Source organism: Rhinolophus ferrumequinum, chromosome 4, assembly GCF_004115265.2.
Source record: "Rhinolophus ferrumequinum isolate MPI-CBG mRhiFer1 chromosome 4, mRhiFer1_v1.p, whole genome shotgun sequence".
Taxonomy (NCBI): domain Eukaryota; kingdom Metazoa; phylum Chordata; class Mammalia; order Chiroptera; family Rhinolophidae; genus Rhinolophus; species Rhinolophus ferrumequinum.
In genome coordinates this window covers 53,111,258-53,130,656 of record NC_046287.1, presented here as the reverse complement: position 1 = coordinate 53,130,656, position 19,399 = coordinate 53,111,258, and the positions used below count along the sequence as shown (strand labels likewise).

The window sequence follows — 19,399 nt, the reverse complement described above, 5'->3', positions numbered from 1 at the left end:
CGGCTGCGGGCAGCCGGGCCAGGGGGCGGCCACCGCCGGCGCTGGGCATCCTCTGGGGCCGCGGAAGGCGCTGCGCCACCGCGCGGTACCGGCCCCCGCGGGCCTCCCCGAACCTTCCCCACCTCTTGGGCCCAAGGGACGCGGGCTCCGGCGGGCGAGCAGGGGTGGAGGGAGCCGCCCCTGCCCGCACCCCCTTCGCTCCCCTGAGCCCCTTCACGCCGGGCCGGGCGGCGCGGCCTGAAGTGCCAGCGATGGCGAGCCCGCCGCTGCATGTCCCCCCTGGGCCGGCGGGCGGCGACGGCCCCAACCTCAACAACAACAACAACAACAACAACCACAGCGTGCGCAAGTGCGGCTACCTGCGCAAGCAGAAGCACGGACACAAGCGCTTCTTCGTGCTGCGCGGCCCCGGCGCGGGCGGCGACGAGGCAACGGCGACAGCGGGCGGGGGTCCGGCGCCGCTGCCGCCGCGGCTCGAGTACTACGAAAGCGAGAAGAAGTGGCGGAGCAAGGCGAGCGCCCCGAAGCGGGTCATCTCGCTCGACTGCTGCCTGAACATCAACAAGCGCGCCGACGCCAAGCACAAGTACCTGATCGCCCTTTACACCAAGGACGAGTACTTCGCCGTGGCCGCCGAGAACGAGCAGGAACAGGAGGGCTGGTACCGCGCGCTCACCGACCTGGTCAGCGAGGGCCGCGCGGGTGCCGGCGACGCGCCCCCCACTGCCGCCAGTGCCGGGTCCTGCAGCGCCTTGCCCGGAGCCCTGGGCGGCTCAGCCGGCGCCGATGACAGCTACGGGCTGGTGGCACCCGCCACGGCTGCCTACCGCGAGGTATGGCAGGTGAACCTGAAGCCCAAGGGCCTGGGCCAGAGCAAGAACCTGACAGGCGTGTACCGCCTGTGCCTGTCGGCGCGCACCATCGGCTTCGTGAAGCTCAACTGCGAGCAGCCGTCGGTGACTCTGCAGCTCATGAACATTCGCCGCTGCGGCCACTCGGACAGTTTCTTTTTCATCGAGGTGGGCCGCTCGGCTGTCACGGGACCCGGCGAACTGTGGATGCAGGCCGACGACTCGGTGGTGGCACAGAACATCCACGAGACCATCCTGGAGGCCATGAAGGCGCTCAAGGAGCTCTTCGAGTTCCGGCCGCGCAGCAAGAGCCAGTCGTCGGGCTCGTCGGCCACGCACCCCATTAGCGTCCCCGGCGCGCGCCGCCACCACCACCTGGTTAATCTGCCCCCCAGCCAGACGGGTCTGGTGCGCCGCTCGCGCACCGACAGCCTGGCTGCCACCCCGCCGGCCGCTAAGTGCAGCTCCTGCCGGGTGCGCACAGCCAGCGAGGGCGACGGCGGCGCGGCGGCAGGGACTGGGGCGGTGGGCGGCAGGCCTGTGTCGGTGGCGGGCAGCCCCCTGAGTCCCGGGCCGGTGCGCGCGCCCCTGAGTCGCTCGCACACCCTGAGTGGCGGCTGCGGCGGCCGCGCGAGCAAGGTGACTCTGGCGCCGGCAGGGGGCGCCCTGCAACACAGCCGCTCCATGTCCATGCCTGTGGCGCACTCGCCCCCGGCTGCCACCAGCCCCGGCAGCCTGTCGTCCAGCAGCGGACACGGCTCTGGCTCCTACCCTCCGCCTCCGGGCCCGCACCCGCACCTGCAGCACCCCTTGCACCATCATGCGGGCCAGCGGCCCTCCAGCGGCAGCGCCTCAGCCTCTGGCTCCCCCAGTGACCCCGGTTTCATGTCCCTGGATGAGTATGGCTCCAGCCCTGGGGACTTGAGAGCTTTTTGTAGCCACAGGAGCAATACGCCTGAGTCCATCGCCGAGACACCTCCGGCCAGGGAGGGCAGCGGGAGCGAATTGTACGGGTACATGACCATGGACAGGCCCCTGAGCCACTGTGGCCGTCCCTACCGTCGAGTCTCAGGGGATGGAGCTCAGGACTTGGACAGAGGGCTTAGGAAGAGGACTTACTCCTTGACCACACCTGCCAGGCAGCGGCCGGTGCCCCAGCCCTCCTCCGCATCCCTGGATGAATACACCCTGATGCGGGCCACCTTCTCCAGCAGCTCTGGCCGCCTCTGCCCTTCCTGCCCCGCGTCTTCTCCCAAAGTGGCCTACCACCCCTATCCCGAGGACTACGGGGACATTGAGATTGGGTCCCACAGGAGCTCCAGCAGTAACCTGGGCACGGACGATGGCTACATGCCCATGACCCCTGGTGCAGCCCTCATGGGTGGTGGCAGTGGCAGCTGCAAAAGTGACGACTACATGCCCATGAGCCCCACCAGCGTGTCTGCCCCAAAGCAGATCCTGCAGCCACGGGCTGCCACTGTGGCCTTGCCCCCCACGGGAGCTGCAGTGCCAGCGCCTGCCTCTGCGGCCAGCAGGGCCTTTCCGGTGAATGGGGCCAGCTACAAGGCTAGCTCCCCGGCGGAGAGCTCCCCCGAGGACAGTGGATACATGCGCATGTGGTGTGGCTCCAAGCTGTCCATGGAGAACACAGACAGCAAGCTGCTTCCCAATGGGGACTACCTCAACATGTCCCCCAGCGACGCGGGCGCGTCGGGAACCCCGCCGGACTTCTTCTCCGCAGCCCTGCATGGCGGAGGGGAGATGCTCAGGGGCGTCCCTGGCTACTGCTACAGCTCCTTGCCTCGCTCCTACAAGGCTCCCTACACCTGCAACGGGGACAATGACCAGTATGTGCTCATGAGCTCCCCCGTGGGGCGCATCCTGGAAGAGGAGAGGCTGGAGCCGCAGGCCAGTTCGGGGACCACGCCGTCGGCCAGCGTCTTCGTGGCTGGGGTGGGTGGTGGTGGCCACACCCAGCCTCCTCACTCTGTAGTGCCTTCGCCTGGGAGACTGAGTGGCAGCGGCGGTGGCCGCCCGGAAGGCTTCCTGAACCAGCGCTGCCGGGCAGTGCGGCCCACGCGCCTGTCCCTGGAGGGGCTTCAGACCCTGCCTAGGATGCACGAGTATCCTCTGCCACCTGAGCCCAAGAGCCCGGGCGAGTACATCAACATTGACTTTGGCGAGGCGGGAGCACATTTGTCGCCACCTGCCCCTCCGCTGCTGACGTCGGCGGCCTCCTCCTCCTCGCTGTTGTCTGCCAGCAGCCCAGCCTCATCCCTGGGCTCTGGTACCCCTGGCACGAGCAGCGACAGCCGGCAGCGCTCCCCTCTCTCCGACTACATGAACCTCGACTTCAGCTCGCCCAAGTCCCCCAAGCCGGGTCTCCAGAGCGGGGACCCAGTGGGCTCCTTGGATGCCCTCCTGTCCCCCGAGGCCTCCTCCCGGTACCCACCGCTGCCCCCACGCCCTGCCGCCCCCTCTTCCTCCCTGCAGCCACAGCTGCCTCCACCACCACCCCCAGGAGAGCTGTACCGCCTGCCTGCAGCATCCACGTCCCAGGGCCCCAGCGCTGCCTCCTCTTCGTCCTCGGAGACTGGGGACAATGGTGACTACACCGAGATGGCCTTTGGCGTGGCTGCCACCCCGCCACAACCCATCGTGGCTCCCCCGAAGCCGGAAGGTGCCCGCGTGACCAGCCCCACGTCTGGCGTGAAGAGGCTGAGTCTCATGGATCAGGTGTCTGGGGTTGAGGCCTTCCTGCAGGCTGGCCAGCCCCCAGACCCACACCGAGGGGCCAAGGTCATCCGCGCAGACCCGCAGGGGGGCCGCCGCCGCCACAGCTCCGAGACCTTCTCCTCGACCACCACTGTGACCCCCGTGTCCCCGTCCTTCGCCCACAACTCGAAGCGCCACAACTCAGCCTCCGTGGAAAATGTCTCTCTCAGGAAAAGCAGCGAAGGGGGTGGCAGTGGCGTCCTCAGTGGGGGCGACGAGCCCCCCACATCCCCCCGCCAGTTGCAGCCACCGCCTCCCCAGCAGGGGCGGCCATGGACACCGAGTCAGCCTGGAGGCCTGGTTGGCTGCCCCGGGGGAAGTGGCTCTCCAATGCGCAGGGAGACCTCTGCCGGCTTCCAGAATGGCCTCAACTACATCGCCATCGACGTGAGGGATGAGCCAGGACTGTCGCCGCCCCCACAGCAGCACCCGCATCCGCAGCAGCATCCGCATCCGCAGCCAGGCGACAAGAGCGCCTGGGGCCGGACCCGTAGCCTCGGCGGTCTCATCAGCGCTGTGGGGGCCAACAGCACCAGTGGGGTGTGTGGGGGGTCGGGCCCTGGCGCCCTGCCTTCCACCAACACCTATGCCAGCATTGACTTCTTGTCCCATCACCTGAAGGAGGCCACCATTGTGAAAGGTGAGGCCCTTTGACCTTGTGGCTAGTGGGAGGAAGGGTGGGAAAGTGGGTGAGTGTCTGGGTTCCCTTCTCCTCCCTTCTTTGGTACCTTGACCTAAATGCCAAAATATTGGCTCAGGCTTCTTGGGTTTTTTGTTTGTTTGTTTGACTTATGGCTCCTGTGTTCTCTTTCCCCAAAGACCTTGCCAAGAGCAGTCAAGTTGTCTTTGAGTTGTACGTGAAGTTTCTGACTCAGGAGAGTATATTTCGTTTCTTTGGTCCAACCCGTTTCTTCTTTCCCACAGCTCTTCTTTTCCCATCTGTTAGCCCTGGATGTGCTCCCCAGGTCAGCCACTCCAAGGAGGTGGCAAACATTGTCTTCCTGATCTGCGAGGTGGGAAAGTTCTGCTAGGAAGGGCCCTGAAGTTATGGCTGCTCCCAGGCTGTAGCCTTCACCTTTCTCTTTGTTTTCCTGGAGCTGGGTCCAGACTGATTCTTGCTGAGCCTCAAAGTTTATAAAAACAGGCCCGGAAGTCCCTTAGGAAATAAGCATCCGTTTTCATGGCTTCTAAAGGGAACAGTCCACCATTTACAGTTTACACATAAATTGTGGGAGCTGTTGTTCCATCAGACATTCTTTCCCTCCTAAGGGGCTGAGACGGTAACACTGCTTAAACACAGCTTACAAGTAGTGATTCTCAAACTGGAGCATACCTGGGAGTCACCTGGAGAGTCTACTGAAACCTGGATGGCTGGGTTACGTAAAGAGATTCTGATGCAGTAGGTCTGGGGTGTGGCCCAGAATGTGCATTTCTAAGAAGTCTCTAGGTTGTGCTGATGCTGCTGGTTGGGGGACCATCCTCTGAAAACCCTGCCCCAGGTTAGACCCACTTGAGGAGGTTTGAGAAATTACCTATTGGGCCTCGCCCCAGACACATTCAAGGAAAGCATCCGATGGGCACAGCCCAGGCAGGAGCATTTTTCAGTTGCCCAGGTCATGCTAATGTACAGCCAGGATTTAGAATCAGTGCTTTAGACAAAACAAATGAAAGACAACAACATGGGGCTTTTCAAGAATAATTGGACAGGATGGTGCCCCGTATTGTTCTTCACATTCTCATCAAATATCCATGAGGAGAGACAGACTGCTTGCTTTGCAGCTGGTGGTGCATTCTGACTGTCTCAAACTTTGAGTGACGAGAGGAGAGAAGGAGGTGTACGGGGGTGAGGGGACGGGGGTAAACATTCAATTCAAGAGAGTGTCTTCTTCAGTTTTGTAGCTGTGTCTGTACAGTGTTGACGGTAAGGCAGAGGCTGTGTGAGCACCACAGAACACATGGTAGTGGGTAGTGTTAACTGGATGCTGTCCTAGGTGCGGGCCTAAGGTCAACAGTCTGCCAGGGTTACAAGGAGGTGATCAAGGTGCCGTGAGGATCCCTATGTCTTTTCTTAAAGTAAACAGACCGGTTTAGTACTGTCTAAATGCAGCATATGTTTGATAATATCCACGGGATTTAAAATTATAGCTGTAGGGTAAATAAATACCCTGCTACTCTAATATAATAGAGGAAAAGCTATTTACGTTTTTATTAAAATCATAGACTAAAAAAGGAAAAGAGTCACAAAATTATCAGGGGTTTGGTGCTTCAGCATCTAATGAAATCAGTTGGAAGTTACAAGAATGTGTCCCATAAATGATGACTCTCAGCTGAAGGTCACTTTGCTTAGAGTTACAATAAATAAGCACTGCAGGTACATCCGAAAAATTGCTCGTGTATCAGGGAGTTGAGGATTAACTGTTGTCTAAGACACAGACCGTGTAAACGTACCAGCATAACTAGATTGAGTGGGGAAAAAATACATACACAGATTTATTTGGTATGCCCAAATGAGTATATGCTATAGTGAACATGAAAGTACATTTTACTGAAATCTGATTCTAATCAGAAAAACAGTCTGAGAACATAACACCTTTTACTGCTTTTGGCGGAGTAGGCAGTAAAAACCTGGACTGGATTCAGGAGGGCCCCAGGAGTGGGTTCTTGCAGTAACAGGAGGAGTGAGCTGGAGTTTGCACCTACAGGCCTAAAAGGATTCAAGACCTTTCTGATAACATAGATACATTCAGAAACGTGATTCATGTATGATATAATGCCCTTTTCAGACTAGGGAAAATTTTAAACTGCAAGAGATAAGTTTGGTTAGAGACCCAATTTAGCTTGTTTTGTTTAAGATTTCCCACCAGTATAAAATTCCTTTCAACCTATAGGATTCAGGATTCTGAAATCAAAACAGCAGTTTATATGTTTCACGGTGGCTGAACAAAGATGAGAGATCTTTTTGGTTGCTGTTTTTCCAAAGTCTGTGTAGCATGATGGTAAACAACCTTTTAAGAAGGAAAAAGGCTCTTTTTAAGCAAAATAGATAACTGTAATTGATCCATTGTGCCAAAACCACATTTTGAAAAAAGGACTGCATGGTAAATGAATGTCTTGTAAACTCATTAGAACACAGAGAACAGTAGAATAGGAAAGACGAGGGTGTCATCCTAATTAATGTGGGAGCTAAATTGTGGTCTGTGAAGCCAGAAAGAGAACATTTAGAAATTCGGAATGAATATCCACTTTTATTTAACTCACATATGACCATAGACATTTGTTTGGGGTGCCCATAAATAAAAAGCTCACAGGAGATAAGTATTCTTTGAGAGAATGATTCTAGAAGGAAGACTTGCAAAGTATTTCTTTGAAGATGAAATAGAAGAAAAAGAATTTCCCGGGTCATTGCATGCACTGCTCGGGCTCTCAGAAGTAGCATATGTTTTCACATTGAGCTTCTCGGGTTTTGCATGGAAAAACTTCATTGGTTATGCTGAAACAGAATAATTTGGGGTCACTTGGGTAGTGTTTTGTATTTGCATAAGTGGTGACACTAAGGTTGCAGCCGTGTTTGATAGTTGTTTACACGAGAATTGGGAATGGGGGTGGGGTTTCAACACCAAAGCCTATATAGGTATAGGTATGTGTCCAGAGAAAATAAATAAAAATTTAACTCTAAATTATGGCTCATATGAGCATAGGAGAAGGTTACTTACCATGTGTTTTGTGTGTGTGTGTATGTAGAAAAATCTAACCAATCTGATGGTGTCTTTGTGGGGAACTGGAGGTATGTTAATGACTTTAAACTGCTTTTTAAAATTAACTTTATATATTTTTGTGTTATGATTATAGATTGGTGCATACATAAAATAGGCTGTTTTACTGTTGCTTTTTAGTGGGAATTTAATTCTAAAATTGGTTTTTATGTGTGTACAAGGCAGATTAGATAGGAATTGCCGCTGAAAGCATCTATATTTAAGTTTTGTTTGGTAAAAAGACTAGTTATTCGTATCCTATGATAAAAGAATTACATAATAAGAGAAATGTTTCCACAGGAACAACAATCACAATTTATGTTTAAAAATATTGCCTGTTGAAGTCTTAAAACAAAGAACTTGAACATTTTTAGAACTTCAGTGAGATTGCTTCACAAACCAATACCCTTTATTTTTTCTGTTGTGGATGCTTTTCTGCTTTAGCTGGCTAGCTCTTGTCATAATAAGATAACAATACACACTACTCCCACCCTATTCCCAGTAACAGACAACTAAGGTTCTAATGAAAATACACAGAGGCTTTAGTGAATGAAAGTCACATGACTTGTTCTATTTCCTTTATTGAAAGAGAAACCTTGACAAAAATAGTACTTTGCAGAAGGAAGCATAGTATGTGGAACACTAAACCAGGAATCAGGAAACCAGGTTTCTAGTTGCTGATCTTAATGAGTTATTGTGTGACTAGAGGGAAGCCATTTAATCCCTCTTTCTCACTTTCTCTGTCTGTGAAATGGGCCAATTATAAGTCTCTCCCTTCTGTGTCACAGGGCCACTGGGAGGTCTAGGAGATAGTGAACATTGAGAGTGGTTAAGCTCTTCTAAAGAAATGTGCTAATGACTCCAGTGGTGCTATTGATACTGGTCACCTTGAAACCGTGAGCATATACAGGAAAGACACTTGTAAATGGTTCTTAAATTTAAAAAGCAACAAAACAAAACAAAAAACAGAAAACTCATAGTGGTTTGAAAGTAGAGCCAATACCTTCTTAAGAAATGCCTGCCTTTTCTGTTTGATTGCTCGTTCCACTCCAGTCTCCATTGTTTTTTCCCTCTTTATTTAACTTGAGATTTTTTTCATAGATAATAATCAATAGTAACATAGTGTTTTAAATTACATAGTAAACTAACAATTAAGGAAAATAGCATCCCAATCCTGAAACTGTATTAAAACTACTTTTGATTACCTTTTTTGATTTGTTTGTATTATATATTAAGAGATTGTCGAGATGAAATGTATAATTACAATATACATTTGCTTAAATTTACAGTATTGTCTCTTAATGTGGGGATACATTTAAAGAAAAACAGAACCCTTAACATTTCACTAATTGAATTATCCATTGTTCAACCTTGTAGTTTCAGTCTTTGCAGTTGGTTTAATTAGAGTGGTCACTCCAGCACTGTTTTGATTTGTCAAACACGGTAGGAAAACCTTTAGTTTTTTATTATTTTGTTCTTCATATGCCCACTTCCCCCAAAAAGGACTTTTAATAGATAATTAATGTTTCATATTCTTTAGAACTATTAGTATTAAAATGAATCTTCTTCTGAAAAGGAGGACTTGTAGAAGTTTTAGCAGTAGAACGGGTATAATGGGTTTTCTGTTAAAATTCCCACTAATGCATTTTCTGTAGAAGCATAGTTCCAAGAGCTAGTTAACTTTTGGTATCAGATTTGGCAAGTGGAGAGGGTTTTTTTTTGTTTTGTTTTTTTGGGTAGCACAGAATCAAGTGTTCCCGTTTCACCTTAGAAACTTAAGGGAAAATGTAACTTTACTCTTTTATCTGCATTGCCAAGTAGAGTGGGGGAAACACTCAGAGGGACGCAAAGCCCTGTGCCTTGCCCCAAAGCCAGTTGTTCAGAGGCCACTACGGAAGGTGAATTCTCTGTAGACTACTACAGACATGAGCTGAATGTGTATTTCTATCCAAGATGGGCAAGGCATTTTCATGTTGGCATTTTAATAAACAAATGAAAAACATTTCTGAACTTCCATAATTGTCAGTGAGTTCATGTTATTTATCAGGTGGCAGGTTTTGTGACAACAGTGCTAGCTAGCCACATTAATATGGGGACACTCTTTCTGTGTTAATTTTATTAATTGGAGCGTGTTCTTTGAGATTGCAGTGGTTATTTTGAATTGTTCAAGGTAGATTATTGTAGATAGAATTGAGTGGTAGATTTTTTTGTGATGAGAACTGGTGAAGTCATCACTCAAGGCAGAGGAAATGCTGAGGTTGATAATTGCTACAGATTATTCGATTTCTTTCTAGATAGCTACAGAGACATATTAACTGCACTAAACTAAAAGGCACAGAAGAAAGTCTTTACTAGAGAGAGTTGGAGTATGTGATGTATACTAGCATTTTGCTTTGTGGGTGCAAATAATGCCAAGAATAGTTTTCTGCATTGTATTAGAACTGAATTCATTGAATTCTGCTGAAGTAGAATTTAGTTAAAACATACAGGTTGCCTGTTCACAAATGATAAGATAGTCAATTTGGAGATTCTGATTTCTTTTCTGTTGGGCTAGAAAAATATTAAATTTGCAGAAAGTCACTTTTACATGTCCAGAAACTTTATAAAACCTGATCAGGCAAATGTATCTTCAAATTTGGCCCAGTTTATTAATGCTGTCTGCAATATTTATGCACACAGACAAGATTTATAAAATATTCCTTGTTGTGCTATTAGTGAAAATGGGAATATTTGGTCAAATATTGTGATTTGTAATATACTTTAAAGATAAATGATCACATGCATAGTACTCTGTAAGCACTGGGTTGTTTAGTATTCATTTTAAAGAGTATCGGATTTTCTAGAAATAAATATTGTGTGTGTGTGTGTGTGTGTGTGTGTGTGTGTGTTGTTCTATAACATCTCAGCCAGTCATGCTCCAGGAGGCTTCATGTAGATTTTTTCGTAATTGAAACTCAAATACTGAATAATGATGTGTTCTCGAATGATTATAGTCTTACTGTGACTTTAATCTGTCCATATGGTATTGGTACAGATACTTCAGTGAATTTTTATGGTGTAGAATTAAATTTCAATTTTTTCAATGTGTAAAAATAAGTATTATAATAGAGTGCATTATATTATGTGATTTTAATTGTTACCTTAAAATCCATATTTTTATCTTAGGAATAACTTGTGCTTTTGCATAGTATTAATGCGTAATCTTTAATATTTGTCAATGTAACATAGGACTTTTTTATACAAATTTAAAAGTAGTGACATAATGCCTTTCTATGCACATTTAAAAGTAGTTACTTAAATCAGTCTATCTTTTGCCTCCAAATTATAAGTGTAACTAACCCCCAAAATTGGTGGGCAATGAATGATTTTGAAAGAATGCTAATGAAGTTGGAGATGATAAAAATGTAACCATTATTCTGATCAATATTGGAAGATAATTGTAAGCCCCTCTCTCTTTTGGATCAAAAGAATTGTTTATAATTAAAAAGGTGTTTTTTCCTTCACTTCATAGTACCAAGACATTTTTATACATATAGTATCATGTAATACTCCCAAAGCACTATGACATAGACAGGGCTATCTGGATCCCTATTTTTTAAAAATGAGGAACCTGCCGCTTATAGAGGACCAGTGACTGCCCCAGGATTCCTGGGTCAAAAGGAGTAATGTTGGGTTGAACCACAGAAAGATGCCATTTTACCAGCATTTTCCTATGGTTCCACCTGGTACCATCTTCCCATCCCCAGCTAGTGCTTTTTATAGGATACAAATTGTGTCTGCTTTGGAAGCTCAGATACAATACTTGCATTTAAGATTTTATCAGTAAACTCCACCTGAGGCAACTTTCAAGTTAACAGTTTGTGTTGTATTTCACTTGGGTGATAGTTACTTAATTTCTCTTCCATACATTATTCATTTAGAGTAAAATGGGGGACAGTTAAGCAGTAAGACTGGACATGGGAGGAAAATCCTGTTTGTTTTTTAACCAGTTTTTACACCTGCCAATTTGAAGAGCTTACGATTTTATATTACTTTCAAGGCTCTCATTTGTCAGTGAATTTTAGGGTTGAATCAAGTTGGTTGGTCATCTGTTCTAGGCTTTTCCAGCCTCGCTTCCTGGACTTCTAGTGATCTGCCAAGTGGAAAACTTATATTCCTTTCCCTGTTTTTGTTTTAGTAAAGAAAACTGTATATCCTACCTGACAACAGAACCACCATCACCACCACCAAATACATTAAAACTCTTTCCATGTAGTGTGGTGACAATAAAAAATATATAAGGTCATTTGGAGGGAAAAGGGTTGGGAACCGTTGTATAATGTAACTTATTTAAGGTTGTGAAAACAGAGCCTGAGGGAGGTGGGGCATCATTTCCAAGGTCACTGATTTAATTAGTTGGTAGAGAGGTTTGTAAATATTATCAAGAAAGAATAGAGAATGCTCTGTCTCTCTGAGTCTTTTGTGTACTGATGAATAACTTTTTCCCAGGATATGGCCTGTTCTCTCTAGAACAATGTAGTATTTGGAAAAGTGGCATGGTCTTTTCACTTTGTAACATTTCAGTAGATTGCTTCGTGCATAGACGGAGTATGCTAGTGGGCAGAAATAGAGAATGCAGAGGCACCTAAATAAGGAAATTGTACATCCGGGAAATACAGCTGCTGACGACCATGTGGGCAGTGTCACTGGTGAGGCAGAAGAGTGAAGGTTTGATCAACAATCAAGACCATGTGCTTACTTGTACAAAAAATAGAAGAAGAGGCAGAAGAAGAAGGAAAATTCTTGGGATAATTCAGATTGAAAGCTCTCTATTTGGGAAAACGTTAACTCCTTGCTCTTTGTAGATTAATTCCCCCTGGTCCACTGATCTGGTAGCTAAGGCGTCAACTTGTGTTTCCGTCACTGCTTGAGGTGTCTTTAAAGTACGTTTTATTCTATAAGTGGAATATTATATACTCCTCATTATGAATCAGTCCATTAACAGTTTGCTAAGAAATGAGTCATTCACCTATTTAATGTTGAGTTATTTGAAAACTAACCAATTTAGAATTTGCCCAAGGACCTCTAAGTAACTAATCACTTGTGGCTAGGTGGTAATCTTCAGGGGAGTAGAGTTTGTCACCAGTGCTCTTCTTGTTTTAAAGATCCTTTTCTTTTGTTTCTAAGAAAAACACTTAACCGGATTTTTGTATGAAGAGAAAATGTTTTTTTCAGAAGGTGCTACCTTTCTACTGATATGACTACAACCCCATGTTCAAAAGAATAAAGAAGACGTATGCAAACATAAAATGCGTAAGCTATCCATATTTTTCAAAAGTGTCATTGGGAATCTATGGCCTGGTGCACGTGCGGATAACTCAGGGTTTTGTTTACATTAGCTGTCAGTTTCTCCAGCATCCTAGGAGAGAGTACTTTCTCCTAGCAGATGGCAGCCTCAGGGCTGGGCGCCTGCCATTGTAAGCAATGTGCACAAGTAATCTACCCAGCCTTTCTGTTGACAAAGGTCCTATTGGAGACTGTCTGCTGCACAGGATAAACAAAATAGGGGAAGGCCTTTTCCTTCTATCAGGGATTAATAGAGTGATGAAACTGCTTTCCAAGTTAAGAAGAAAGCAAAGTTCAGAATACCCTGTCTTACAGTGTTGGGTCTGTTGTTCGCTTACCAAGTTAGGTAGCAAAGTTGACTGGACAGAGACTCTGATGTGCTAGGTAGGGAGTCGGCATGAGTAAATCCAGCAGGCTTGCCCCTGGGTGAGGTGTGGGTCCCTTCTGTGAAATCGTGCCTTCCTCTGAGGACCTGGGAATTGAGCACTGGCTGCGTTTCCCAGGGCTGGTGGTAGGAAGCCATTGAAAATAGGGAAAGAAGTCAGTGACCGTCTGATGCCTGGGAATTCTCTGTTGTAGAGGCTACCCCCAAACCACCACGTGAGTGGCATCACCCAGCCGCTGCCCTGCCAGAGCCCAGCTCATGCCCGTGGGGGGTCTTCTGCTTCCCTTGCCTTATTCCGGGCTTCCTGAGCTTCTTGGTGGAGGGATGAATTGGGGGGAAACTGAGGTGGGGGAGAAGTTTGGAAATAGGCCAGAATGTTCTTACTACATTTAAGAATGATGCAGTGAATACTTGAGGAACTCCAGACAATAAGCAGGCTTAAACATGGCATGGATTAAAGTGTGATGAGCAGCTTGGTTTTGTTTGAGGATCAGCAATGAGGTTCCAGCCCTCTGACATACTGTGGACAGCACGGAGCTCCAGGGCTTCTAAGACAACAGAAAAATCCTAGACAGGAAGATTTTAGTGGTTAGTTGTTTTACACCACAGCCTGGATGCATTTAAAAAATAAATAAATTACTAAAGGGATTTGTGGCAATGTTACGCTTCTATTTATTCTTCTATGATAGCAAGGTTTTTTGTTGTTGTTGTTGTTGTTTTCCAGCATAAAAGTGACCTAAAATAACACTTATGCAAATGAAACAGAAAAGAAATCCATAAGCTACTCACATGCTCTTCCAGTTATATATATATATCAAATAAGTTTGGTGGAACTTCTACAAAGAACTGTTGTTACTTCTCCAAGTAGACTTCTAATAAATATACAGTTCAGTTGAAAATATTCAGGTGTGCTTTAGCAAAATATAGTAGTTGCAAAACTGCAAAATCTGTATTTGTTTCCTTCCTTAGGATATTATTCAATCCAGGAGTGTAAATTTATTGTGTAGTCATTTTCAGAAAATTACCTTGAACTGGTTGAATAAACAAAAACAAAAATTAAAACTTTAAAAATGAATGGTGTGGAAATATTAGCGATGAAAGCCTGATAAACTATTATGACTATAAACATTAATGAATTTTTAAACATTCTTTAGATTTTAATTTGGCAAATTTTAAATCAGCATCTTCTTTTAAAGTTTAAAGTTTATATAGCTTCCAAATGACATTTTGGTAGTTAGGGTTATATCAAAATTTTAAGGATACAGTAGAACTGACTCCTCTTAATTCTGTTTTTCTTATCATTATTTGCAGTTTAGCTTATCAGGAGTGCTGGTTTATTAGCAGTCTTAGTTCCAAATTAAATAACCACTGTGGTAAAATATCCAAGTTTCCCCAGCATGGAGCATTTAATTAAGTTCTTAGAATAACTCTAGGTGATAAGAATTCATCTTCGCAACTCTGGAGTCCTGGCAGGTCAGCTGGAGTGTTCAGAATTGATGGGGTCTTCAGCAGTGTCTGAAAGCTGGAAGACAGCTGACAGTTAAGCCAACCAAGTTACTCAGAGTTCATTGTGTTCCAGCACAGGAGTGGGTGTTCTGGGAGATACAGGGGAAATCGGAAACAGGCCTCTGTCCATTCGGTGCCTTTATAGTCAACTTGGACAGCACCCCACACAAGCAGTTTTCTGGGCAGCCACTCAGTCCTTCAGCAGATGCCCATTCTTCAGGCATTCTTGGCCGAAGACAAAGAAAGCATGGATGTCCCTGCTGGGACTGTGGGTGTCCTTGCTGGAAAATTCTGATGGAACCACTCAAAGGTGTAGCCCCCCTCCCCCCACACACTAGGGCTGCATCCAATGAGGCCCGATTTCCAGATCAGTTTTCTGCTCTGAGAAACCAAAGATTTCATTTTGCTGGGGTCCAGCTCCTAGATGTTAGCCTGCTCTAAGCTCTTGGCAGCCTGGCCTCATAACTACCCCAGTGTGTCTCTTTGTGCACAGGCACAGTCTTTGTTGGCACTGGTAGTATTCCAGAAACTTCCCCGTGCTAGGGTATTGGTCTCCTTTCCTGTGCCTTCTGAGTCTTTTCAGCTTATCCTTAACGGTTGCTTTAAAACAGTGCTCCCTCTTTAATCTGTGTGATATGAATTCTTTCTGTGAACTCACCGCTTCTTTCAGAACCTTTCCCTGTGCATTCATAGCTATAGATGTGAGAAAGCTCACATTTCACATGTGTTTAATACAGCTGCTTACACGACTGTCCTTCCATAAAAAGGAAACATTTAGATCTTAGTTAATACTTTTCCATAAGTAATCCACAAACACTGAATAGAATCATAGCTCTTTTTATAGTTTATGCTTCAAAATCGCTTACTTTTTAGTCCTAATAATTTCAAATAAGGTTGTGTTTTCTTAAGACACACCTATGATGACATGCAGGTGGCTTTAAACTTTTTTTTTTAAAGTGTGTATCCCGTCCTTTTTACAGACATCCATGATCTATCCAGGAAGACCCCCTTCTCCTCCTGTGCGGAGGAGGCCTCCTGGCCACCATCAGCCCCCTCCACCCTTAATGCCTCCTGCTCTGAAAACCTGCCGCTGCTGGACCCTCTGCCCTCTGCCACAGTGGCCACTGTTGTCAGAGGAGGGCAGCCCCACTTGGCTGGGCAGCTCTGGGTTACCAACCCATCAGGCTGATGGAGTCAGTTCCAGGTGAGTTTCCTGTCGTTCTTACTTTTTACCACCTTTTATCTATTCTTTCCAGAAAACAAACAAGAAACGACAGGAACTTCACTTAAGGACTGCTTGGGAGGGTAAAAGGATGGGCCTTGAGGCAGGAGGGACAGGCAGAAGGAGTTACATTTCCTTTCAACTTTCATATTTAACCAAATTGTTACATTTTCATATTTTTCATTACAAAGATGCCAATTGTTACATGTTAAATACTTTTTGAAATATTTCACCCACTCAAAAAGTATTAAAGTCCAGACTAGTAAGAAAGATTTGGTTTCCAAGCTAAAAGGAAAACAGAAGGTAGAGAGTCTTCATGTCTAACTTGGAAACATAGGAAATAAGCTTAATTTGGAATGGGTTCGGAACATGAAGGTGGTAATAAATGCTCCAGGAAATAAAGCAGGAAAGAGAAAGAAGAAGGTGACAACTTGAAAGTGGTGAGGAAGCAAGTCTTGTAGATATTTAGAGGGAGAATCCATATAGGCAAAGGGAATGAACAGCCATGCAAAGGCCCTGGGGCAGAAGATTGCCAGTACTTCCAGGATAAGAATATAAACCCATGTGGCTGATCAAGAGGGAGAAGAGGGAGAGTCACAGTGAAGTGAGGGTGGTAACAAGAGGCTATGATGTGTAGAGCCTGGGGTGCCATTGTAAAGACGTTAGTTCATATCGACAGTGTAAAAGGGAACTTTGGAACAATATGTAGAGCAATTTTAAAACTTTTCTACTGGAGTCATCTCAATTCGGTCGTAGTGTCTTTTTTTTTTTTTTCCTTAGTGAGGTATATGTCAATTCTTGAATTTTCCTCCTCAAAAATGGTACATAAAATGTGAAAAACATACGTCAACTTTTTCTAGTGGAATGAAGACACTGAGATACAATTAAAGTGGGGATGACAGCCAGAAATTTTCACAAGATAAACAGCGAAATCCAAGTACAAGTCTTTAGTCATAGACTTGCCTACTTGATTACGCAAACAAACTTGTAAAGTACCTGATAATTTATAAAACATTTTACAATGGCATTTAATCCTCAGAACCTCCTTGGAGGGCAAGTTCTTGTTTGTTACTTTCCTTATTTTTAAAAGGAAAAACCCAAGGGTGGAGAGATTTAGACACGGGCCTGCCGAGGCCGTGCTGGAGAGCCTTTCCTGGCTTTTGGGGGGGATGGCTGCTGCTATCTGGTTCTGTGTCTTCTAGGTAACACAGTGCCATCATTTGTTTAAAAAAAAAAAAAAAAAAACCCTCTCCCGGGACAAACCCTGGACAAACCTCTTGGAGCTGGTTTAGTGACGTGTGTGACCTCTTATTCCTAACTCTCACTGACCCAGAGCGTCCCGAATATTCTGCATTCCTGTAAGAGGTGCTAAACTCAGGCTGTACAACAAATTGATTTTTGATTGTTCAGCTGATTTGGAAACTAAAATAATAGGTCCTTTATTAGTCTATATATTTCATAGAGATTCCACCTCAACAAGAACACGCTAATGGAGTGAGTTTGGAGCTCAGGGTGTAAAACTTGAGCAATGCTAGTGCACTGCGTGTAAAGGACCCTACTCTCCTTCTAGCCTGTCTGTGAGGAAAATGCATGTTTCATAAATGCACATGGACCAGTTACGTCTCTCACCTGCAGGGGAATCTAAATGCCGATCTCCGTTTCGGTTCACCTTTGTGTATAAACGAGAGAGAACAGACTCGCCTGTGGCCCCGACTAATCTGAGCCCAGTTAGTTAATGACGCCTCACGCTCTCTGGTCACATGCAACATGAAGAGGGATTTATGCATTCTCTGATGGTGCAGCTGCCTGCACATGCGACTCCTGTCCGGCCGTTTTGTCCCATCCCCAGGGTGTGAAGAAAGCAGCTAGGCAAGGCACTTTGTGCAGCCTTTAAGAACTATTAGCTGTAAATGGCCTGGAGTTACCCCCAGGAAAACAGTTCTACTTCTGTTCTGCTTCTATCCAATTAAAACAAGTTTATTCATTTTATTCCAGGAGCTATTTGCCATTGTTTTTGTGTATTCGTCAGTTGATTATTTGCTGCTGAATTTGCAATTGTTCATGATGTCATTCATGGATATAATTTTGAATGAAGAAAAAGCTGTGATGGCACATGTGCTCAGAGAGACCACGGCTGTGGCTCCACAAATTAGCTGAAGAGCAGGGTGGGAGGAGCAGGCTCAGCTTGGCAGCGAGGGGCTGCCCGGGCTTCAGAAGTCTTTGTAGTTCAAAACAAAACGTGTGGTTACATGTGTACATCATTTAAAGGTGCGTGAAGAAAGCAAAGGGATCCGACCACAAGATACAAGTCATACCAGTAGCATGGGCTGCTCGGCATATGAAAAAAATTTATATATGTATTGTTTATATTGATTTATAAATTTTATACATAAAATCTCATTTGTTAGTTTCACAATGACCCAGTAAGAAATTCAGAGCAGGAGGAGAATGTCCCCATTTTCATAAGAGAGAACAGGCTGGTAAGTGCTGCCCCAGGACCCTAACTGGTGAGGCCAGTGGCTTTCCACACCTACGTCTTCTTGAGCCATGGGAATGGCATGTGGTTTTAAGGCGTGGGGGCAGCTTGCCCTGAGTCATTCCTAAGCTCCCAGGAATGCGTTTGAGATGGCTGATGGTGGGAATGAGGACTCCAACCTGTGCCGGGCGTAGAGAGTGTGCACTGCAATTCCTGAATAGGGTTTGACCTTCAGCCTTGATCTTACTGGTAGATCCTGCACCTAAAGGCTGGGTGCCCATTTGCACAAGGCCTTTGAAATTAGATATATTCTCCCTCCCAAGAGGCAAAGCTGACGTCCTGTATTATGCAGATGTTACAGACGGGAAGGAAATTGACCTACAGTTTAAAAGCAGAGGCTGCTTAGGCCACAAACGCGAAGTGGCCTGTTGAACCTCAGTGTCTAGAAGGAGGATGGCCCTGTCACTGGCGTAGGGAGTGGCAATGGGTTGCACAATTTTTCCCTTTTTTCTTTAACCTTTTTCTATTTTTTCTGCAATGAAAGCTGTGCTTCACTACACCTATTTTTATACATTTTCAAATTACTGCATTTTTGTTAAATGAGAAAACCAGGGTATATTTTAGAATCCCAAAGGTATCCCTTTTTAACTATACTCACGAGTATGTTTCTTATTCAGTGATATTATGGAGAGTATTTGAGTTGTATTGGGCATAATTTCAGACTTCCAGAAAATGCTTATCTCAAGGTCAATGGTAAGTAAAAACAAAAAAAGGAATTGAATCATAAAACTAAAACCAAACAAAAAAAAGCAATAGCAATTCTTAAATATTTGAAGGAAAAAAGATCTATTTGTAATGATATATAACAACAGGCTACTGGGAATTGATGTATGTTGAATAAATTGTTATTCTACTTTACCTTAATTTCATAGGAAAAACATACAATTTAGGTTCAAGAACTTCAGCAATAAGCAACAAAAACAATTTTATAGTGTACATAAAAGACATATTTTTTACATCAATAGAAAATCATAAATAATGATTTAATAATCTGAGGGAAGAATTACACTTCCCTCAGGATACTTGCAATTTTAAGGCGAGTTATTA

At 45.7% G+C, this 19,399-nt stretch overlaps 1 protein-coding gene across 4 annotated transcripts in view; it reads left to right on the top strand.

The window, feature by feature from the left end:
- Positions 1-217: 217 nt before the first annotated feature.
- Positions 218-19,399, top strand: part of IRS2 (insulin receptor substrate 2) — a 28,534-nt gene continuing 9,352 nt past the window's right edge. Inside the window, exons 1-3 of one of the 4 annotated variants that reach the window (XR_004422912.1) lie at positions 218-4,266; positions 12,593-12,670; positions 15,575-15,709. Coding sequence is in view for 2 of the 4 variants with exons in the window: in XM_033105105.1 (XP_032960996.1) it covers positions 252-4,266; positions 15,575-15,783 (4,224 nt within the window). In the remaining 2 variants the exon portion in view is untranslated. Of the gene's footprint in view, positions 4,267-12,544; positions 12,671-15,574; positions 15,799-19,399 lie in introns of those variants that run through there. The other 3 variants (XR_004422911.1, XM_033105105.1, XM_033105106.1) reach the window with 3 other exon arrangements.